Source organism: Xenopus laevis, chromosome 4S (genome assembly GCF_017654675.1).
Source record: "Xenopus laevis strain J_2021 chromosome 4S, Xenopus_laevis_v10.1, whole genome shotgun sequence".
Taxonomy (NCBI): domain Eukaryota; kingdom Metazoa; phylum Chordata; class Amphibia; order Anura; family Pipidae; genus Xenopus; species Xenopus laevis.
In genome coordinates, this window is record NC_054378.1 from 19366705 (window position 1) to 19390951 (window position 24247).

General features: G+C 42.3%; 1 protein-coding gene across 1 annotated transcript in view; it reads right to left on the bottom strand.

Moving 5' to 3' along the window:
* Positions 1-826: 826 nt before the first annotated feature.
* The window catches only part of parva.S (parvin alpha S homeolog), a 28690-nt gene continuing 5269 nt past the window's right edge, over positions 827-24247 (bottom strand). Inside the window, exons 2-13 of the mRNA XM_018260300.2 lie at positions 14869-14958; positions 13770-13840; positions 11123-11225; positions 9159-9299; positions 8589-8704; positions 7958-8016; positions 6780-6799; positions 6604-6665; positions 5865-5933; positions 5668-5769; positions 5479-5551; positions 827-4634 (exon numbers count right to left, since the gene is read on the bottom strand). Coding sequence (XP_018115789.1) covers positions 4558-4634; positions 5479-5551; positions 5668-5769; positions 5865-5933; positions 6604-6665; positions 6780-6799; positions 7958-8016; positions 8589-8704; positions 9159-9299; positions 11123-11225; positions 13770-13840; positions 14869-14958 — 983 coding nt within the window. The 3' untranslated portion in view covers positions 827-4557. The remainder of the gene's footprint in view (positions 4635-5478; positions 5552-5667; positions 5770-5864; positions 5934-6603; positions 6666-6779; positions 6800-7957; positions 8017-8588; positions 8705-9158; positions 9300-11122; positions 11226-13769; positions 13841-14868; positions 14959-24247) is intronic.

A 24247-nucleotide genomic window follows, 5' to 3' on the forward strand; every position in this document is an offset into this window, starting at 1 on the left:
GTAAAACAGAGATTTGATTTAGTTAACCCATGGTACAGCCTGGGGTCTAATATATATATATATATATATATACCCCCCCACAGGAAACCGGCACTCTCGACAATAAAGTGTTCATATGCCTGGGTGGACGTTCAACACATTATCTTCATCCATCCCATATAGAACAGCACTCTCAGAACTTAAAATGATAAAAAAAAGGTTTTTATTCATAAAACAGCTTGAGACTAACATTTCTGCCTAGTCCTAGGCCTTTCTCAAAGTATAAATAAATGATAACAAGCAGAGCAATTCCTTGCTGTATTGTTTGTGTTCCATGTGCTGCTGGTTCCTTAGCCCACAGGGTCGGCCTGACATTTGGCAGCCCCTCTCTGTAGAACTGACACTCAGATTAAATTCAGAGAGATAATCGATGCCCCCCACAAATATTTGCATGTACTGGAGATCTACTGGCTCTGAAAAGAGTTTTGCCTTTTCTTCCGCGTGAGCTGTTAAAGGGGAACTCCGCTCTCAATTCCATTATCTTTTATTTATAACTTGAGTCTTAAGCTGGCCATAGACGCAAAGATATGATTTTCGGACCGTGTGTGAAGAGTCCCAACATTTTTCGTCTGGTGGAGATCGGTCGTTGGTCGATTGGACAGGTTAAAAGATTTCCGTCGGCTGCCGATAATTTCTCTGCATGTATTGCCGATCGTACGAATTAGGATGGATTCCAACCAGAACTTTGTCCCCTGTTAGCAGTGACAGGCAAATGCCAATAACAGCAATGACAAGAGGTACTTGCCATGTCCCCTGTAAGACCCAATACACAGCAAACAGGCAATAATTCATTTATGCAACGTTTTATTTTTTGTGAAAAGCAGATATTGTGAAATAAAAATATACATTACAATTTATTGTTTAGTGTTTACAGACAAGCAAATAATAAGGCGAGTGTGTGGCGACTGCATATAAATAATGAGATCTTTCAGTTGGTCGCTAGCGTTGCTAACAGCCCAAGTGCTATAGATTATAGTAATGGCTGTACATTAGGCACACGGAAGGGGGTTGGTATATAGAGGAAGGAATAATGCTGAAAAGCTGATATATATTCAGTAAGGGACATGATAAGAATGCACCATAGTTACCAACTAACTGCGGTATCTAACACAGAGTGGGCTTTGTTGTCAAAAGAAGAAACCCTGATAGTTTGTCAGAATGTCAAGTCACATTGCAGGGCTGTGTTTAGGGGTGCAGGTAGGGTGCATTGTGGCACATAAGCAGAGTAAAACAGCAGCTGTAAGAGTCTATAGGGTGGAATAGATACAGAAGAACAAGATGGAGCAAGGGGTGGTTGACAGTAGGGCAAGATGGAGACCGTAGGGAAAGATGGAGACAGTAGGGAAAGGTGGAGACAGTAGGGAAGATGGAGGGCAAGATAGAGACAGTAGGGCAAGATGGAGACAGTAGGACGAGATGAGATTGTAGGGCAAGATGAAGACAGTAGGGCAAAATGGAGACAGTAGGACAAGATGAGCTAGTATGGCAAGATTGAGACAGTAGGACAAGATGGAGACAGTAGGGCAAGATGAGATAGTAGGGCAAGATGGAGACCGTAGAGCAAGATGAGATAGTAGGGCAAGTTGGAGACAGTAGGTCAAAATGGAGGCCATAGGCAAAGATGGAGACAGTAGGACAAGATAGAAAAGATGATTTGGAGACAACAGGCCAAGATGGAGATTGTAGGCTAAGATGGAGACAGTAAGGCAAGATAGAGACAGTAGGGCATAATGGAGACCGTATGGCAAGAAGAAAACAGTAACATTTTATATTAGTGCTGCCCAACCTATAGCCCTTCAGTTGTTGCTGTGTTGCCCAGGGCTCAACCACAATTAAACTCAGCTCTGCTTGATTGTCATGATTAGCCTCCAACTACAGTAGATTGATGTAAGGATTTTTAAATGGTAACAATTGTCTGAATGATTGATTTTTAAAGAGTAATTTGGCCCAACAAGCACCTGTTAATCCAGTGCAGACAACATCATTCAAGGCTAATTTACATTCAGGTTCTATTGTTGTGTGAACATTTATTTTCACTCTGCTGATATCCAGTTTGAGCTATTGGGCACTAGGCCCCCTGACCCTAGCAACTAGGCATTTGCTTGAGCTTCACTCGAGACAGAGAAAGAGAGAGCGAGAAAGGAACAGAAGAAAGGCACATTACTCAAGTCAATGATAAAAAAGTTCCTTAGGTCACTGCAGTATATTAAAATGTTACTGTTAACTTCCCCTTTACCGAGCTCAGCATGTGAGTAAGACTTGTATCCACTGTCCTTGCACAGAAGCTGGCAATCAATTGTCTCTGCTAACTTAGCCCTGAGGCTGGTGCAGAAATATTGAGACTAAGTATTTTAGGGAGGCAGCAGAAGTGGTTAAAATAGATTCATAGTGATAAATATAGAATGTATATAAAATAAAACATGCTTACAGCTTTGTCTCCATTTATAAACTTAACTTAGCACTAAAGTCGGTGGTTCGTTACTTTTCTAACACAGGGAGTGATGCAGTAGTGCACCCCCAAATCTACCTGTCCTATGGGACCTACCCTGAAAAAATTGCCCCCCCCATTTATGTAGCAGTATGTGGCCCCGTAATTCCTGATAGCGACCCTGTTGGTAATGGGAATTTTATTTTTTCCCCCCCAAATTCTGTTTATTTATTTTCAACAAACAAAAAATAAAATGTTATTTACAATCAAAATTGCCATGTTTACGCTTCCAATTATTAACTAATCAGTTTTGTGTATAGTCAATGTCCATCCGTGAGAAAGGGGGAGGAATGTAAGTTGTCGTATAGTCACACTGCTATCAACCTTCAAGAACCCACAACAGATCAACACAATGGGAATCCTAATTTAAGCAATATCTGCACTGCTGGTTCTGACTGATGAAGCAATCTAGCTGAAGCCAGCCAATAAACCTATGAAGAACTGGAGTCTTGGCTATAGGAGAGCAGATTTCTGCTACACTTAGTCAGAACCAGCAGTGCAGAACGGGGGAGACAGGTACAGTTACATTTACCTTGAATCTGGAAACTTGAATCCTCTTTCATTGGGCAAAATTAATTTTTTGGGGGTTTATTTCCCCTTTACATGGTTCTCACTAAAGCTTTGTTATCAAAAGACAGTTATCTATAGTGTTGATACTAATTCAGCATTAGAATGAGAGACAGACAGATACAGTACGGCAGAAGCGTTACATTATAGTCTCTGTTCAAACGTAAGACGACAAGTTGCCCGTGTGGCTTAGAGCCTATACTATCCCTGCTGAACATGGGCTGCAACAATAAATACGCGATTCAACAGGCGGCAGTAGGAATACAGATATAAATGTAACTAATTAGCGTATGATTAAATAAATCCTATAGGCAGTGTTAAATACATTTAATATTCTCACAAGGCAGCAACTGCTAAATGGAAAAGTATTGAGGGGACTTTTTTGCGCAATGAATAGTGCCAAGGCTGGAGTATTTATGGGGTAGATGGGGTACGGGTACAAATACAGCACCTTATACAAAGGTGAATGTGACTTATGGCACCCCAACAGGGAATGCTGGGAGCCGTAGTCCTGTAATAGCTGCAGTGCCATTGGTCCTACTTCCCCAGATCACCGCCTGCTGTTCACCCAAATATGTCCATACCCCAACCAGTCCTGTTCTTATTCAGGTCCAAGTGGGCACCTTCTGGCCTCCATGTTTTTTAATGTGTACACATGAACAGACAGACTGAAAGATGATTGTGATAAGCTTTTGTTCCCTGGATGAAGACTAGATCAGAATATGGTGTCACTCATGTTTTAGGGGTGTTCGTTTAGGGGGGGGGGGTAATGGCCTATGGGATACAGAGACTGTATAAAAATCGTAGCAGCAGCTGAAAAAAAAAGCTTCTGTAAATAAATACTGTACCGTAAGAGGCCGAGATACAAACCCGAGGGCCACAAATAATGTTAAAATGGAGTAAGCCAAGTTCATTTGGATTACCAGTCCTGCCTGTTATTGCTTTGGCATTATGGTCCTTCAGATAAGACTGTAAGCTCTTGTGAGCGGGGGGGGGGGGAGATCCCAAAACACACGTTGCACCCCACAGACAGAGAGGGCCTAGTAACCCCCCCCACCATCTACTAGTGTGCAGCAAGCTTTAACCCTTTATCCCCCTTGGGTTGACTCAACCAGCAGAGAAATGCTACTGTTCAGCCCTTTTCAAGCAATGGCACAAGGGGCAAATGTGCTGTAACCCTTAAAGCTACAGCAGGGCAGATATAAACCCTAGAGCATTTGATTCTAGCTCATATATAAGAGGCTGTAAGTGTTCCCTACTGACCATTATAGGTCCATACGAGCACCTAGAGCCCTGTCAGGCTGTGTCTTTTATATGGACATTATACCCAGAGGTCCCTTTAAAACTTTACTATTAAAAAAAGTGTCTTTGTAGAAAATAAATCAAGATGTATTGTATTCCCTTTAAAAAAAAAAATCGGATGAAATGTCACTTTAGGCTCCTCCTTCGCTGGCGGTGCTCTGTCACTCCACGCTTCTGTACTTGGTGAATAGATTGTAAAGGACCCTCAGCGTAGATTTCAGGTCACAGTTGACAATATCTAGAATACAATTGGAGGGGGCTATGAATTGATTTCATAAGGAAAAGTTACTTGCAATAACATTCAGTTGTTGGCAGGATGCTAAGAGTTGCAGTTCAAGGCAGGAATGTATCCCTATATATTAAAAACTTTGGCCCCTGGGGATCAGATAGCAAAAGGCCCATGTGATATTATAAATAAATGGGGCGCTGTTCTATTGCAGCCCTATGGGAAACAGTAGCAACTGGTGAGAAGCAGTATTGCAACCAATAATCCTATGTCCATTGATTTGCACTAGGTGTTATCTGCAAAAAGTTGAAGTGAATTATCTCCCCCTGAGCTGTGTTCCTAGTGCAGGGGTCCCTAACCTTTTTTTTTTTTTTACCCGCGAGCCACATTTAAGTGTGAAATAATTTTGGAGAGCAAAAAAAACATGTTGGCAAGCATGCAAAAAGTTCCTGGGGTGCCAACTAAGGGCTGTGATTGGGTATTAGTAGCTCCTATGTGGACTTGCAGCCAATATTTGGCTCTGTTTGGCAGTACACATGGTTTTCATACAACTAAAGCTTGCTTTTAAGCCAGAAATTTAAGCCAGAAATTGTAGGCCACTGGGAGCAACATCTAAGGGGTCGGAGAGCAACCTGTTGCTCATGAGCCACTGGTTGGGGACCACTGTCCTAGTGCAAAGATAAACTGCTTCCCCCTTTCTGCTATGAAACCAATGCACATCGGATACAATGTAGGAAAGATTTGGTAACACATCAGAGGGCTCGTATAGATGTTGCAACACTTTCCCTCTGACCTCAAACTGGATGATTGAGCTTTACTGGAAGTAAGGGGGGGGTCACAGAGAGCAAATGAATACCTTCTGGCCGCGGTTTGGGCTTCTCCAGGCCTCCGTCTTGCATGAGTTCAAAGGCAAATGTCACATTCAGAACCTGGGGGTTACAAAGGGATCAGGGTTCCTGCTGCATCTTATTGCGGCTTTTACTGTACTCATGCTGTACTGTCTAAAGCAAGCGATATGGCAGCTCACTGGTGATTATGTAAATACCTTTTGTTCAAAGTTCTCTGGGGTCAAGAAGAAGTTGAAGAGAGGCACAAAATACCCTTCCAGGAGTCCCATCAGAAGCACCAGGTACACTCCATCTGCAAACTGTGAGAGAAAGAGTCAATTGCTATCACTTTGTCTCCCTGTCCCTGGTCTGTCTACTGTGTCTGTCTATCACTTACCCCCCCCCCCACACTTACCTGGGTTTCTAGTTCTGTTACTTCCAGGTTCAGCTTATTGAGGTGTTTGTTGACAAATGTGATGAGAGTCTGGGGGGACAAAGGGAAAGGAAATAAATCAGTAAAGGGGGGACAGTGGCTGAACCCTAATTTAAAGGGATACTGTCATGGGAAAACATGTTTTTTTCCAAAATGCATCAGTTAATAGTGCTGCTCCTACAGACATCTGCACTGAAATATGTTTTTTCAAAAGAGCAAACTGCTTTTTTTTATATTTAATTTTGAAATCTGGCATTGGGCTAGACATATTGTCCGTTTCCCATGTGCCCCCAGTCATGTGACTTGTGCTCTGATAAACGTCAGTCATGCTTTACTACTGTACTGCAAGTTGGAGTGAAATTACACCCCACCCTTCCCTCCCCAGCAGCCCATCATCAGAACAATGGAAAGGTAAACAGATAACAGCTCCCAAGGGATATCTTCCCAAGGGAACACAACAATGGGTGCTACAGCTGAGCCCAGAGATTTGGGGATAGGTTAGAGTGAGGGGGACAGGTGGCGCCAAAGGTTGTTCCAAAGAGAATCAGTGGCCTGTTGATGCTCCGCATGGGTTGTCCTATACACAATCAGCAACTAATGGTTGTTACTGGGCAGTGCTAAAGGCAGTAATCAGACAAGTGATTGGCTAGGTGGCGCTAAGGCTTTATACATTGACAGCATGACAAATAAACCTCTTAAATATCCAAATTAAAGTCCAAACCTTTTTCACCACATTAAGTTTGTCCGGAGCGTGGTCGAACAGGGTGTCAAACGCGTCTCTCTCTAAGAAAGAAAAACACATCAAAATACAATGAAGTACCCAACTGCGGCTGTTGTTGAACTACAGCTGCATCTCTATACCAATGTATAAAACGATCAGTCATGTAGGGAACTCACCGTGCCTTCCTGACAGCGCCCTGGGGAGGAACGGAAAGGAAAAAAAAAAGAAGACAATCGGTTATTTCTTGACAAAGAATCTCCCAGTTTGTGATTGATTTATACAGTTCTATTATACATGGGTGCCTCATAATATCTTGGTGACTTATAATACCCTTATATTTTACAATAGGGGGTACTTTATAAATCTTATATAAAGAGCCAACCCGGGGAGACAAGTATAGGATTTTCAGCTAGAGGATAGTTACCCTTGTTTTGCTTATACTGCTTCCCCCACAATAAGAGTTTAGGGTTCATCTATTAACATGGGTGCTAAACTGCATCGCTGTTGTTACCCGTAGCAACCAGCCATTCCTATGGTGGAATTAACTAGCATTAAAGGATTTTGAAATGCTCGGCCAACGCTCATGTCACCCTGTTGACAGGTTGCTTGTTTATTAAAGGGGTTGTTCACCTTTGAGTTAACTTTTAGTATGATGTAGACTGTGATATTTCAAGACAATTTGCAATTGGTTTTAATGTTTTATTATTTATGGTTTTTCTGCAGAGGCAGTTCTCCAGTTTGCAAATCCAGCAATCTGGTGCTAGGGTCTAAATTCCCCTAGCAACCATGCATTGATTAGAATAAGAGACTGGTATATGAATAGGAGGGGGCTTAAATAGAAAGATGAGTAATAAAAAGTAGCCATAACAATACATGTGTAACTTTACAAAGCATTTGTTTTTAGAAGGGGTCAGTGACCCCCTTTTGAGAACTGGAAAGAGTCAGAAGAGGATAGCAAATAATTTAAAACCATAAAAAATAAATAATGAAGACCAATTGAAAAGTTGCTTGGTATTGGACATTCTATAACATACTAAATGTTAACTTAAAGTTGAACCACCCCTTTAAGCAGCATTTACAAGTTGGTGGGTGCTAGGGGTGATGGCCGACCATTGATTAATATGTTTATACATTAAATGACACGTGTATTTAATCTCGCTGATATGACCTGCGTCTGGGGTCCATATTCTGCATGTCGGCCTCTCGTGTTCTGCTCTAAATCCCTTGGCTGGAAATCTTGCCCCTCCACCCACCCAAAACTCTCGGACCTCATTAATATGAGCAAATGGATCATATTGCCCTGAAACATCTGGGTTCCATTACAGAGGCTTTGGCAATGGCGCTGATCACATACTCTGTGTCACCGGTGATTTCCTCCTGGATGTGCCGAGACTGCAACATTCCGTCCAGCTTCTGGAAGCAGAGAAACGCAGGGAGGTGATGATTGCCAATTACACTCACCCATTTCTTTCAGCTTGAAACTTTCATCCCTGGCCACCCCCAGGCTGACTTTAAACACAGCAGAGAAGAAGCTGTTTTCTATGGTTTATATAAAATATATTATATATAGGGACAGAGACAAGAGGAAAGTGTTGGAAGGGTTACTGTCTGCTCTACTCTCATTTCCCTACAGAAATAAAGATTGGTAGCACTAGATAGGTACCTAATATATAGGAACAGAGACAAGAGGAAAGTGTTGGAAGGGTTACTGCCTGCTCTGCTCTCATTTCCCTACAGAAATAAGGATTGGTAACACTAGATAGGTACCTAATACATAGGGACAGAGAGGAAAGTGTTGAAAGAGTGGGCTGTTCTGCTCTCATTTCCCTACAGAAATAGGGATTGGTAGCACTAGATAGGTACCAAGCCCACAGATCCCATCATGCTCTGTAAGCTGTTGCTCTGTTTAGAATGGTTGGAGGTGATGTGACATTGAGCTAATGAGTCGTGGGTTGGACATGTCAAGGTCCAAACACTGATGTTACCTGAACAACGACGACTTGAATTGATACATGATCTGGTAGTCGGATGGGGGCCCGGAAATACTGTGACAAGGCAACCAGAAGATGAAGTATGGCTACCACAGATTTTGCATGAATTGCTGAAATTAAAAAAATATATATTTTTAAGATTTTGTTGTTTTATCGAAGGTATCAATATTCCCAGCAGGCTCCAGTGGTAGGACTAGCTAGAGGGCTGGGAGTGCAACTGCAACTGGGCCTGTCACCCCATGGGGCCAACTTTTAGTGAGTTATAGATAGATCAAGTCCAAGCATCTTTTCAATTGGTTTATTATTTAAGTTTGTTCATATTTTTTTTCCAATTATTTCACTTTCTGTACTGGCTCTGTTGTGTCTAGTTGTCAGGGCTACTGCTCTCTGGTTGCTACCATAACAGATCCATAGCAACCAGATCATTTAAATTCCAAGAAGCATTACAAAATGAAACAAAATAGGACCAACTGCAATTTAAAAGTGTTTTGTATCCATTTAAGCATCTCCTACACCCGTTGGATGGCCCTAGGATGACACCAGGTTTAGTTATGGCCGACTTACAGTCCACGTTCCACTTGACGCTCCTCGGGGGCAGCTTGAGCGTTTCGTTGATTTTCTCCAGCACTGTCTGCAGCTTCTGCTTCTGAGCGATTTCCGACTGCGTGACTTCTGCAACGTTTAGTTTCTCTCCTTCAAGTTTCTCTGCAATAAATGAGGGAAGATTTAACGCACAGAAATTCCTCATACCCCCCCCCCCCCGGCTAGAGAATTTCTGTTATTAAGGAACCTTTTCACACTGCGGCTTTTATTCTCTCCTGGGAAGTAAAAGGAAGAAGAGGCTGAAAGAGTCACACACCCACATAGTGTCTATTGAGAGGGTCTAAGTAGGGTCCCTACTCATCGGCGCTTGTTGAGATGCGCTGCGCTACCCGGCACTGCTCACTCCCTGCACTCACCGCTACACACATTCAATGGCTCCTTGTAGCAACAAATGTGGAAACACACAAAGAACACCTTTTCTTTCCCTCACACAATAACCCACTACATTAAATGGAATAAAAATAATGCACAAGTGTCGGGCGGCCAATATGTCACATTAAAGTGCTGCTATAAGAAGCCTCAGCGCTCGGCTCGGCAGCAGCACCCAGATAAAAAGGGATCCGTTCCTCTTGGTAATGCACCGGCGGGGAGGAAAGATCTATTACTGCTTCCACCCGCTGAAATGTAGCATTGGAAATCAATAAAGCTCCTATTAAGTGCAGAAAGGGGTCACAAAGTTCTGACACTCAGCTGAAGGGAGGCAGCAGCTTCTGCTGCACAGGAATAATGGATAAAACATGAATCAAGATGCGCAATAGACCGGAGGGCAGAGAGAGGGGTTCAGTCTTGATTGACTGGAATCATACAGTCCCGAGGCCTCTTAGTAAATAAAGCTATTAAATGGAACTCAAGAGCTCAGGCAGAACTTCAAAGTCTTTCTGATCTGAGACAGTATCTACGGAAAGTTTCAGAGCTATTCTCAAAAAGCACTTACTGCAGTTATGCTGGAATCTCAGCCATAAAGCAGGGCGGACTGCCGATTCCAATTGGGGATCAGATAGGATCTGTGCAGCCACTGGGGCAGAATGCTCTGTTATACAGATAGCTAGAATCTCCACTGCCATAAAGCAGGGCAGGACTGCTGCTTCCAATGGGGATCATATATGATCTGTGCAGCCACTGGGACAGAATCCTCTGCTATACAGATAGCTAGAATCTCAGCTGCCATAAAGCAGGGCAGGACTGCTGCTTCCAATGGGGATCAGATAGGATCTGTGCAGCCACTGGGACAGAATTCTCTGTTATACAGATAGTTAGAATCTCAGCCATAAAGCAGAGCAGGATTTCAGTAGAAATTCAAGGGCAAACTATTCTGCACTGTAAACCTTTATTAGTATTTTTATTTACCCAATATGATTCAGTCAGTTTTTCACTACTACTGTCAATGTATTTGAAGAATTAAACGATAAAGGTTATTTGCCATATGAACGTTATGTGTCTCTGACCTGCACAAACCAGAACACTGCATTGGACCCTACACACAGGGGCAGGAGTATTGAGGGCTTAGGGTCGTCTCAATATTGATGCCACTCCAGCTTGGGAAGGTCTAATAGCCCATGTGACATACAATATATGTCACCCCCTTGAAAGCATATAAAGAAGACGAGTCACTTTAATCTTTCCAGTGAGGGGGGGGGGGTGTTATGTGTCTAGAACCTGAGATAAGCAGAAATAAGGGGTAGTCTATTTTGGGGTGATATGCCCCCAAAGTAAAAAGTAACCATTGCCATTTTGTAGTCCTGCAAAATCTGTATGAAGTTAAGTTGAGTAGTGTTTACTTCCCCTTCAAGGTGAACCAAGGATTTTCAGTCTGTAAGTGCCCCATCAGCAGAGGCACCAATGCGATGGACCCAGTTGATGGAGGAAGAGTTAGGGGGCAGAGGAAGATTCCAGGAGGGCATGGGGGAGAGCTGCCCCCTGCTTACCGAAAAGTTTCTGCAGAACTTGCCCATCGTACATATCCTCAGCTAGATCCTTGACAATGATTCTCTCTCCAACCAGCACATCATTGATCCAATCAATCAGAACCTGCCCGGCAACACAAAGTTACAGATATTAGAACCAGAAGGAAATATTAAAAGGAGCGTTTCACTTTAAAAATAGCAAACTTCCCACATATCAGGATTCCAGTCCAACGGCTGCAAACTTTCAGAGTCACAACATTTTCAGCATAACAACTGGAAGCCTCTGTCTATATAATCATGTTGCACCTGAGAAAAGCAGTTAAATTGGCGATTTGCACCTTTAAATGGGGCACAATCTTACCCTATTGTCACCTCCCTACTAACTATAACTTGATTTAAGGTTGCCATCTTCCTCTTTTGTCTCCATCTTGCCATGTTGTCTCTCTCTTACCCAACTGTCTCTAGTAAACCGTCTTTATTGTGTTGTACCCTTCTTGCCATAATGTCACCCTCTTCCCCTACTATCTATAATTTGTCTCAAAGTTGGAATCTTCCTCATTGGTCTCCATCTTGCCCAACTATCTCCAGGGCCGGATTTACATAGCGGGCGCTCCCAGGCACACTGCCTTTTGTCGCCCCTGTCCCCTCCCCTTTATACATGCACATTTTCATCATTGGGACTGGAGCAATGGGGAAATTTAAAAAATGATTGTATCTCCTGCACATCCCCAGTGCTTTTGAACCAATGTGGGTGTGGTTGGGCAGCATGCCGCCCCATAAAATCCTGCCACCCTAGGCCCAGGCCTAGGTGGCCTTTCCACAAATCCGGGCCTGACTATCTCATTGAACTAACCGAGAATTGTTTGGTCAAATTACCCTGTAAAAATAAATCATTCAGATAATTAGGTTGTTAGGATTAGGAGGTTAGGTAGAATTATCCATTAAAATCAATACATCAATCAAGTTGGAGGTGACAATCAAGCAGAGCTGAGTTTAGTTGTGGTTGGGCTCGGGCAAGACAACAACAATTGAAGGGCTATAGGTTGGGCAACACAAATATAAGATGCTACGGTCTCTATCTTGCCCTACAGTCTCCATCTTGCCTTCCTATATCCCTCTAGCCCTACTTGTACTTTGTTCCCCTCCCTACTATCTAGAAATTGATTTAAGGTTATCTCCCTCTTTTGCCTCCACCTTGCCCTCGTATCTCCATCTTGCCATGTTGTCTCCCTCTTATCCTGCCATCTCTAGTTTACCATCTTTCTGTATTGTCTCACTCTTGCCCTACTGCCATCTTCTTGCCCTAGGGTTACAATCTTCCTCCTTCATCTCCATCTTGCTCTACTGTTGCTATTTGCCCTGTCACCATCTTACGATCCTACGATCTGTAGTTTATCTTAGGGTTGCAATCTTCCTCATTTGTCTCTATCTTGCCCTACTGTCTCTGTCTTGTTATCTCCATCTTGCCCTACTATCTCCAACTTGTCTTGCTGTCCCCATCTGGCCCTACTGATACTACCTCCATGTTGCCCTTCTATCTTCATCTTGCCCTGCTGTCTCCATCTTGCCATGTTGTCCTCTTATCTCAGTCTTGCCCTACTGTCTCCATCATGTCTTCCTATCTCCATCTAGTCCTACTTTTAGATCTTCCTCTACTATCTATAACTTGTATTAGGGTCTTAGGGCACCATTGTGTGTGAGGTCTGGGACATCTGCTTGGTTCTGTATTCCCCTTGAAACACCTCTAGCAGTAATGGGCATGTTTCCCATAATTCTGTCAGCTTTAGGGTGGGTCAGTTCCCTCCACCCCAGTTCTCTAAACACAACTGTCGCCTTCTACTTACAGCAGATTAACTAAATTACTTTAGCCTCCCTTTATCCTTTGGGTGTAGAAGGTCTGGCCTGTAGGGGTACCTAAGAATTCCACTGATGGATGTAAAATTGCCTCATGCCATAAATAAACAAGTGGCAATCACAACCTTCCCCCTTGCCAAGTTCCCATTCATTTCCAAGACAGAGACGTCACCGGGGAACAGTAAGGGATCAACTCATAGAGCTTGGGCAAGAATAACGTGAAATTATTCCCTTGAACAGTGATCCCACCATCACCGGCTCCACCAACATGGACGACTCCAAGTCTTCAGGGCGTTAATGAAAATAACTGACTATTTGCGGCGTTCTCCAGCCAGGAAGCCATGTCAGATGTTAGAGTGCAATCAATGGGGAAGGTGGATTAATTGGCAAGGAGTTGTCTCAGGCACACATGCACGCCTCTCACATCAGGAGTGCCCATTGATCCAGCTCAAAGGATTTAATCACTAGTGTTAGTTCTGCCTGCGGACAGATGCCTGCTGAATTCTATCAGGGAAAGGCAATGCGTTTAATCTCTAAAGCACAGGTGGACTTTGGGCTGCTCATAGAAAAGGAAATATTGAAAAAAGGTATATGATATGAAATGTTTGACTATTGTAACAATGTAGCAGAATCTAGCTCTCTAACGGTCAACACTCTAATTCTCACAATGTCAACACTCTAATTCTCACAATGCCTTGCAGAGTTCTTGACAGGTCTCTTAATCAGCTTGAATCTGCTACTAATAGGGCAGTCTGGGGGCCATAAAAATTATGGGTTTCCAGTTGGACAGCCCTGACCTAAAGCCACATCTCACCTTCATCAGCTCTTGCAGTCTTGCATCGCTCCTTGAATATGGATCAATCATCGTTCGGACTTCATTTTCCTCTTTAAAGAAGCAACAAGGCCACAGTAAAGGCAAAGCTCCCATCCATAAATACAAATACACAGAAAAAGAATGTTCTGGGTACACAATAAGTTATACCTTCAAACTGTACTGTCTAAAGCAGGGTTGACCAAGAGATAGATGGGGATCTACCAGTAGACTTTTAGCTGGTGATCAGTAGATCTCAAGACAATGTCCACAAACTGCTTGACTAAATTACCCTCCTGTTTCATGCTTTTCTTTCAGATATTTATTATGTTATGGTTACAGAAGAAAAAGTGGTTGCCAAAATATAGCACTATACAGTTTCTTATAAATCAATATTTGAGTAATGTTTTCCATGGAACAGAATGCTAACAATGCTTTTATGGATGTAGATCATAATGGGACAACATCACTAAAAGTAGACATCGCATTAGTAAAGTATGGGCACTCATGGTCTAACGGAATGAATATGGCACCTCCTACCCATATGTATAAATACAAATATACAGAGAAGGAATGTTCTGGGCACACAATAAGCTATACCCTCATACTGTACTGTCTAAGGGAAACAATATGGCACCTCCTACCCATATGTATAAATACAAATATACAGAGAAGGAATGTTCTGGGCACTCAATAAGCTATACCTCATACTGTACTGTCTAAGGGAATCAATATGGCATCTCCATCCCATATGTATAAATACAAATATACAGAGAAGGAATGTTCTGGGCACTCAATAAGCTATACCTCATACTGTACTGTCTAAGGGAATCAATATGGCACCTCCATCCCATATGTATAAATACAAATATACAGAGAAGGAATGTTCTGGGCACTCAATAAGCTATACCTCATACTGTACTGTCTAAGGGAATCAATATGGCATCTCCTACCCATATGTATAAATACAAATATACAGAGAAGGAATGTTCAGGGCACAAAATAAGCTATACCCTCATACTGTACTGTCTAATGGAATAAATATGACAGCCCCATCCATAAATACATTTATACTTTACCAATGGCTGCAGGATGAACATACCAAGCATTGTGTCCTCGGGGTCCAGCTCAAAGGGAATGGGGTTGAGCGGCAAATTAATAGCATTGATCCCTTCCTCTTGGAGTTCGGATACTGCAAAACACAAAAGTTTTAACCCTTCCCCTTGTTAACCCAGGTCCCCCAATCACTTTTCATTTTAATGACAGGTAACCATTGCCATTGGCTTCCCCCACCATATTTGGCCTCAGATATCCGAGCGCAGCCGATATTCGGATTTAATTGCGAGTATTTTTTCAGGAAATGGCACATCATTTCCATCCCATTATCCGCTGACTCCTAGCCAAGAAACCAGGCAGACCCCTGTACAGAAAATCTGTGTTTACCTCCAAAGCTAAGGGCCCCCGTATACAGTAAAAGGAGAATCATTACGCAGCCTGTGGAATCATTTTTTCCAATAAACAAAAGTGCATCAGGAACCAAAGGAAACAGTAATTATATTTGGGCTCATTTAGAGATGCCCCCACCCCTCTTTCTGCAGACGCCAGGTGCATCCAGTCCGTCCCCTATAATTCACTGCTATTCTCCATCCTTCCCCCCCTCCTGAACCGGGGACCCCTGTCTGTAGCACTGGCAGGATCACTGGCCGGATCAGAGGCAGCGGGTGGAATCACAGCAGGAATATAAACAGATAAAACAATGTCAAGGTCTTAGAGCAAGTGACTTCTGAATTGCGACTTCCGAAGAGCGGCCACATGCCAGGCAAAGGGACCTATGGGACTTGTCATAATTACATTCCTCACTGCTTCATAAATGTAAGATCTGTAGATCTGGTACAACCTGAAAGCCATGAAGAGATGCACTGATACTTCAATAGTATCCTAAATAAGGGGCAATTGAATGGTGATATGGCACCAGTAACACTTTATATAAAGGGTATATAGCCTCCAAAAATCCATTGGGGCATATGCAGCTGCAGGCCTCCAGTTGGAAAGCTCTGATCGTTCTATAGAATAACCACTGAATATTCTACTGCACCTTTATGGTGTTTCAGCATTAGAAATAACGAATGGGCAAGTCAAGCTATAGGGAAGCACCATAGATGAAAGGTAAATCCATGCAAATATCCGTTATTTGAAAGTTCCATACAATACTCAAATGCAGCCATTAAGAAAAGTGCAAAATGAGTTTACTAAGACATTAAAAACAGCACTCCTCTTTCTCCTAATGTCCTACCATTTCTACTTTACTTTTTGTCCTATTTTAATCTTTACCCATTGTCTCAATCTTGACCAACTGTCTCCTTCTCTCTCTCTCTCTCTCTCTCTCTCTCTATATACTCGCTGATAAAAAAAAGCCAACCCATAGCCATTAAACACTGCACATTTACAAAACAGCATCCAAAATCAGCAAAATTCCTTGTTAATCGAATTGACTCCCAGCAACCCCACAGCAGTGTGAAATGGAACCTCCAAGCCAAGTCCTCCCCTTTCACCCATCTATAATTACAGTGAATTTCATAATGTAAAACCATCCATGTTCTTTCTTCTCCTAGCTCCCCTTATCTCTCCACCATTGCCCCCCCATACAGGTTGCAGCGCTCCAGTGATAACATAAACCCCCGTCCTCTGCATGAAGAAACAAACAAATAATCTATTGAGAGGGAGTGAATTCCTACCTTTAGAACAGAATGCAGCGCAGCCCATTGTGCACCCGCCGAGGGACTGGCATCTTTTCTGAGCCCGGAGAAAATGATCAGTTATATTACCCAATGAATCGCCTCTAAGGGCCACCTCAGAACGACGAAGGCAGTTATTTTTCCCTTTTCAACAGAAACCGTCAGTACGTCTAACATTACATCCCTGGGCTCCGAACGTCACAGCACCGGCTCTGGCTGAGTATTCTAATTTAATATGGAGCTGCCGGAACAGTCATGGGCCATGTGCAAAGTAAATGCCTTCTGAGCTGATACTGGGGATAAAGGGTCTGTCTGTTGGTGCCTTTACTTACACAGTTCATGAACTGGGAGCTTTGGGCAAGACTGGCCAACATGATAAAGCTACTGGAACCCCAAGTATATTATATAGTGAGAACCAAAGCTACTGGAACCCCAAGTATATTATATAGTGAGAGCAGAGGCTACTGGCACCCCAAGTATATTATATAGTGAGAACCGAAGCTACTAGAACCCAAGTATATTATATAGTGAGAGCAGAGGCTACTGGAACCCCAAGTACATTATATAGTGAGAGCAGAGGGTACTGGAACCCCAAGTATATTATATAATGAGAGCAGAGGGTACTGGAACCCAAAGTATATTATATAATGAGAGCAGAGGCTACTGGAACTCCAAGTACATTATATAGTGAGAGCAGAGGGTACTGGAACCCCAAGTATATTATATAATGAGAGCAGAGGGTACTGGAACCCAAAGTATATTATATAGTGAGAGCAACGGTTACTGGCACACAGAGTATATGATATAGTGAGATTAGAGGCTACTGGAACCCCAAGTATATTATATAGTGAGAGCAGCGGTTATTGGCACCCCAAGTATATTATATAGTGAGAGCAGAAGCTACTGGCACCCCAAGTATATTATATAGTGAGAGCAGAGGCTACTGGAACCCCAAGTACATTATATAGTGAGAGCAGAGGCTACTGGAACCCCAAGTACATTATATAGTGAGAGCAGAGGGTACTGGAACCCCAAGTATATTATATAATGAGAGCAGAGGGTACTGGAACCCAAAGTATATTATATAGTGAGAGCAACGGTTACTGGCACCCAGAGTATATGATATAGTGAGATTAGAGGCTACTGGAACCCCAAGTATATTATATAGTGAGAGCAGCGGTTATTGGCACCCCAAGTATATTATATAGTGAGAGCAGAGGCTACTGGAACCCCAAGTATGTTATATAGTGAGAACAGAGGCTACTGGCACCCCAAGTATATTATATAGTGAGCACCAAAGCTACTGGAACCCCAAGTTTATTATATAGTGAGAACCAAAGCTACTGGAACCCCAAGTATTTTATATAGTGAGAACCAAAACTACTGGAATCCCACGTATATTATATAGTGAGAACCAAAGCTACGGGAACCCCAAGTATATTATATAGGGAGAAGCAAAGCTACTGGAATCCCAAGTATATTATATAGTGAGAACCAAAGCTACTGGAACCCCAAGTATATTATATAGTGAGAACCAAAATTACTGGAATCCCAAGTGTATTATATAGTGAGAACCAAAGCTACAGGAACCCAAGTATATTATATAGTGAGAACCAAAGCTACAGGAACCCAAGTATATTATATAGTGAGAACCAAAGCTACAGGAACCCCAAGTATATTATATAGGGAGAAGCAAAGCTACTGGAACCCCACGTATATTATATAGTGAGAACCAAAGCTACTGGAACCCCAAGTATATTATATAGTGAGAACCAAAGCTACTGGAACCCCAAGTATATTATATAGTGAGAACCAAAGCTACAGGAACCCCAAGTATATTATATAGTGAGAACCAAAGCTACTGGAACCCCAAGTATATTATATAGTGAGAACCAAAGCTACTGGAACCCCAAGTATATTATATAGTGAGAACCAAAGCTACTGGAACCCCAAGTATATTATATAGTGAGAACCAAAGCTACTGGAATCCCAAGTGTATTATATAGTGAGAACCAAAGCTACAGGAACCCCAAGTATATTATATAGTGAGAACCAAAGCTACTGGAACCCCAAGTATATTATATAGTGAGAACCAAAGCTACTGGAATCCCAAGTATATTATATAGTGAGAACCAAAGCTACTGGAATCCCAAGTGTATTATATAGTGAGAACCAAAGCTACTGGAACCCCAATTATATTATATAGTGAGAACCAAAGCTACAGGAACCCAAGTATATTATATAGTGAGAACCAAAGTTACTGGAATCCCATCTTCAGCATGTCCTAAAACAAAGTAAGTGTACACTGATATACACGTACATTATACAGTGAGAGCAGAAGGCACTGGCCCTACAAGCACCATATACAGTGGAAGTTGTGGGTATTGGCCCCCTAAAGCTGGGCACACAATCAAATACATCAGTGATCCCCAACCAGTAGCTCGTGAGCAACATGTTACTCTCCAACCCCTTGGATGTTGCTCCCAGTGGCCTCAAAGCAGGTGCTTTTTTTGAATTCCAGGCTTGGAGGCAAGTTTTGGTTTCATAAAAACCAGATGTACTGCCAAACAGAGTCTCAATGTAGGTTGACAGTCCACATAAGGGCTACTAAATGGCCAATCACAGACCTTATTTGGCTCCCCAAGAACATCTTTCATGCTTGTGTTGCTCCCCAACTCCTTTTAACTTCTGAATGTTGCTCATGGGTTCAAAAGGTTGGGGATCCCTGAAATACATAATATATACTCAAATACTCTACTGGCACTTTAAAGGGGTTGTTCACCTTTAAATAAATATATAGCATGCCTTAGAGAGTGATATTTGAAATAGTTTTTTTATTAGTTGTGGTTTTTGAGTTACAGTGGAACCTCAATTTTACATCCCCTGATTTTAAGTTTCCCCTCATTTTACATTATTGTTTTGTGGTCCCACCTATATGTTATGCATAATACATTTCCCTGATTTTACATTTTCCTGGATTTTAAACCATTTTTTTCTGATCCCTTGAAAACGTAAAAAATTGGGGTTCTACTGTATTTAGCTTTTTATTCAGCAGCTCTCCAGTTTGCAATTTCAGCAATCTGGTTGCTAGGGTCCCAATGACCCTAGCAACCACGCACTGCTTTGAATCAGAGACTGGAATTTGAATAGGAGTGGCCTGAATAGAAAGAGGAGTAATAAAAAGTAGCAGTAACTTTACATTCGGAACCTTACAGAGCATTTGCCTTTTAGATAGGGTCAGTCACCCCTGTTTGAAAGCTGTAAAGAAGGCAAAAAAAATGAAGACCAATTGAAAAGGTGCTTAGAATTAGCAAATTTATAACATACTAAAAGTTAAAAAGAAAGGCGACACACCCCTTTTAAAGGATAACAAAGCTTTGCAAAAAGTAAACATATTTTGCCATTAAGCCAAACAAATCACTGTAGCAGATACGGCAGCAAGGCATGTCTTTAATATCATTAGAAGAGACTTGAACAATTCCAACAACAAAGAGCCCAATACAGAGGGCACCCCATTACCAGCAGGGCAGTTGGCAGTTAATATAATTTGCCAGTTCCATTAGCTCAAACAGCAAATAAACGGGGGGGTCACAGCAGAAAAAACTACTTAAAAGGTTTCGTTTTACAAAGGGAACAAAAATGCAATTACTGCTTTTAATTCCTATCAGTGTCATGGGTAATTATAGGCCGAGCCGGTGGAAATATCCCAGAGTCCCCAGAAGCCGCTCTTCTGAGCAATAACAGTTATGGTCGGGGGTTAGCGCAAAATGCTGCAACTCCAGCAAAATAGCAAAATAGTTTTTAACCCTGAGATTTTTTTCTGCCAACTCCTCGCTAAGTGTGTATTGGGGAGATGGATGCAGCCTGGCAAACAGACGCAGCTACATTTACTCTTCAGGCAGCAGCAGTGCACCCCCAGCTCTGATTAGAGAATGGCTGGAGCCCTGCTGTCTTAGCTCTTCAGGTCCACTTCAATTTCCTCTTTGTCTCGGGTTTTAACCCTTTGTTTCTATGACGATGGAAATATCTAAGGGTTAGTTCACATGAGGAGATTCGGGGAGATTTTGTCGCCTGGCGACTAATCGCCTCTTCTTCTAGGCGACAATCTCCCCGAACTGCCTCCGAATGTCTTCCCATCGACTAATGAAAAGTCGCTAAAAGCACACGTGGCGCTGCGTTTTCACCAGGCCAGGCGACAAAATCTCCCCGAATTGTCTTGTGTGAAATAACCCTTAGACCTCACTGAGCCCGACCCTCTCCTACACCCCACATCCTACACCCCACATCTAGAATTGTGGCAGCGCAGGTGTGTGTAGGCACCCATAGGCTGGAGTAGGTGGTGCACAAAAGCCTATATAGGTTTAATTTTTTTGGGGCGGGCAAAAAAAAAAATAGTGTAAAAGCAGAGCTGCTTTAGGTAATGAAAATGCACCAGGTAGAGGGGGGGGGGCTGTTTTGGGTGCCAGCAGGTGATAATGTACCTCTACGGACCCTTCCTACTCACTTGTTCCCCCTTATTGTTATAGTTACTGGGAACAAAGCTCTCCAAGTCCTGTGTAAAACTCTATTGATTCAGACTAGCTGGCCACAATTCAGCAGGAACAGCCTGTACAGAGAGAGCCCATAAAACTCTGGCCGTACAGCTATTCTGCTCTACTAAGTACAATTCAGCAGAAACAGACCCTAAGTTTGCTTATAGCCTTTACAGAGAGATCCCATAAAATTATGGCAGCACAGGTATTCCCTGTACTAAGCACAATTTACAATTAAAAGTTTGCTCATAGTCTGTATAGAGAGATCCTATAAAACTATGGCAACATAGGTATTCCCCTGTACTAAGCGCAATTCAGCAGGAACAGCCCCCTAAGTTTGCTCATAGTCTGTACAGAGAGATCCCATAAAACTATGGCAGCATAGGTATTCCCCTGTACTAAGCACAATTCAGCAGGAACAGCCCCCTAAGTTTGCTCATAGCCTGTTCAGAGAGATCCCATAAAACTATGGCAGCATAGGTTTTCCCTTGTACTAAGCACGATTCAGCAGGAACAGCCCCCTGTTTTTTGCTCATAGCCTGTACAAAGGGATATAAAACATTTAACACAATTCAGCAAAAGGTTTTTAGGGTACATTGCCCCCTAAACAACACCCAATTTGAGGGTAATTGGGTTCATGACTCTGAACTCAGCAAAACATTCATGTACAATGGGATACAATAAGGCGACTGCCAAAAAGGCTTCTGGAAAAGCACTTCTAATAAAACCTAATACCTTCCGACAGTGGTTCAGAATAATGAAACCTTTCCATTGGTTTCATCCTGCCTGGATCAGCACATTTCCAGTGGAGCCCAAAGCCAAGAGTCCAGTGAATTTCCTGGAGACATGGCCCAGATTCCTCGGTTTCAAACATCTCACCCTATAGGGTTACTATAAAAGGATCCTAATGTCCTCAGCCAAATCATTGGTGCTGCACAGTATGGAAATATCCTGTTCCTTGGCTCTAGATGGAATAACATCATATTTAACTAGAGAAGAACCTGGGGAGTATGCAAGGAAACTAGAAAAGTATTAACTGCTCTTTAAAATCAAATAGGGGATACTTATTTATATGCAACAGCAGGAATGTGGCAAAAAATTGCACACACACACACACACAATTGTCTACACACTGAACCACACATTTAAGGGCTGTTCCTGCTGAATTGTGTTTAGTACAGGGGAATACATATGCTGCCATAGTTTTATAGTATCTATCTATGCCCAATCAGACGGTTGCTTTCATCAGTCTGACCAGTAAAAGCTAAGTGCTTATTGGCTGCTGTGAGTTAAAGGCAATTGGGAAAGATTTGTGCATGGAGAAAGTGCAGAATAATTGAGATGAAATCAAAGTCACAAGCCTGTCGGTTAGTTGGGTGGGGGAAACTAAATATAACTTTGCTGCATCAGCTCTGAATTTCCTTTCAAACCCAGACCCCGCCAACCATGAAAGAAAATAATCAGCTAGAATTTCTTTGTTTTCCCCCAAAAAATCACGTGAGATGATTCAATTAAGGCCGTGAATTTGGGCCGAAATCTGGGGAGGGGACGGATCTGCTCTCCAGCTACAGACTTTACATTTAACTAATGTTTTTATTTTATCATTTATAATATTGAATGACAATTTGCAGTTGATCTCTTTTTTTTATTTCTTAATGATTTTGCTTTTTATTTAGCAGACCAAATGTTGGAATATTGGGGAGAATTGGTCAAGCTATAACATACCGGAAGAAGATATAAAGGTGAACTTCTTCTTTGAGTGTCAAAATAACGAAGATCCAAATAAGCAATAAATGAAGGGGTTTATTGCAAAATATAGGGTAACAACAAACATTCCCTTAGTCATAGGCATCAAAATAACAAAGAGAAGATATAAATGTGTTGAAGTTCCCCTTTACATAACCCTAATGTTTGGGCTCTTTCCCCAGGGCAATGCACAGCTGTATGTGTAAGAGAGAAGTGCTGCTGGTTGCAGAGCCTCCCATTCCAGTGCAGAGCCTGTCCCGCCGCTCATTCCTCCGACCCCACATCTGCACTCAATTTCCCAACTTTCTTCCATAAAAGGAAAGTGAAGTCTGTGCGATCTGCAGGGCAGCGAATCTAAACAGTATAGCTCCTGTTACTGTAAGGGCCCATGTGGGGGAGAGAGTGAAGCCCCCCCCGAACTTAACCCCTTAGAACCCACCTTGGCCCAAAATACAGATATTTGGCAAAGAACCCTGGTTCCAAAAGGGAACCCCTAGATTTCCTCTGCACAATACTGTGTGCAGAGGAACAGAGGAAGTCTTTCTTCTTTCTGCAGGCAAGGAAAAGATTAAAGCAATACCAAGTCACAGTTTTCATAGAAGCCACCTTGCACAATGTCTGCAATGTAAGCAACCCAGTTGCTAGGGTCCAAATGGCCCTAGCAACCATGCATTGATTTGAATTTGAAGAAGGGGGAGGGGAATATAAATAGGAGGGGCCTAAATAGAAAGATGAGTAATAAAATGAGTAATAAAATGAGATGAGTAATAAAAAGTAGCAATAACCATACATCTGAAACCTCACAGAGCATTTGTTTTTAAGATGGGGTAAGTGACCCCCATTTTGAAGGCTGGAAAGTGTCAGAAGAAGAAGGCAAATCATTTAAAAATCAATTGAAAAGTTGCTTAGAACTGGCCATTCTATTAAATACTAAAAGTTAACTTAAAAGGTGAACCACCTCTCAGGGGCCCAGTCAGGCTTATAACCCAGAGGATAAGGGCCCTGCTATGTTTGTAGTATACGGCCCATAGGCATTGGAACTGGGGGGCCATAGCCCTTCAGTATTGTTACCCTCAATTAATCATCTCCCATGGCATAAGGGCCCTGCTATGTTTGTAGTATGCGGCCTATAGGCATTGGAACTGGGGGGGCATAGCCCTCCAGTATTGTTACCCCAAACTAATCATCTTCCGCGGCACCTAATGGAGCCGCGGAAGAAAATGGGAGGGAGCGTTTTACTAGGGTAGAGACAGTCCCAGAGCTTTGTAGAGCCCACCAGGAAGAATCAGCAGTACATACAAATATATATATATATATATATATATATATATAGACAAATACAAGAGTCCTCTATATATATATATATATATATATATATATATATATATATATATATATATATATATATATATATATATATATATATATATATATATAGACAAATACAAGAGTCCTCTGCACTCAACCC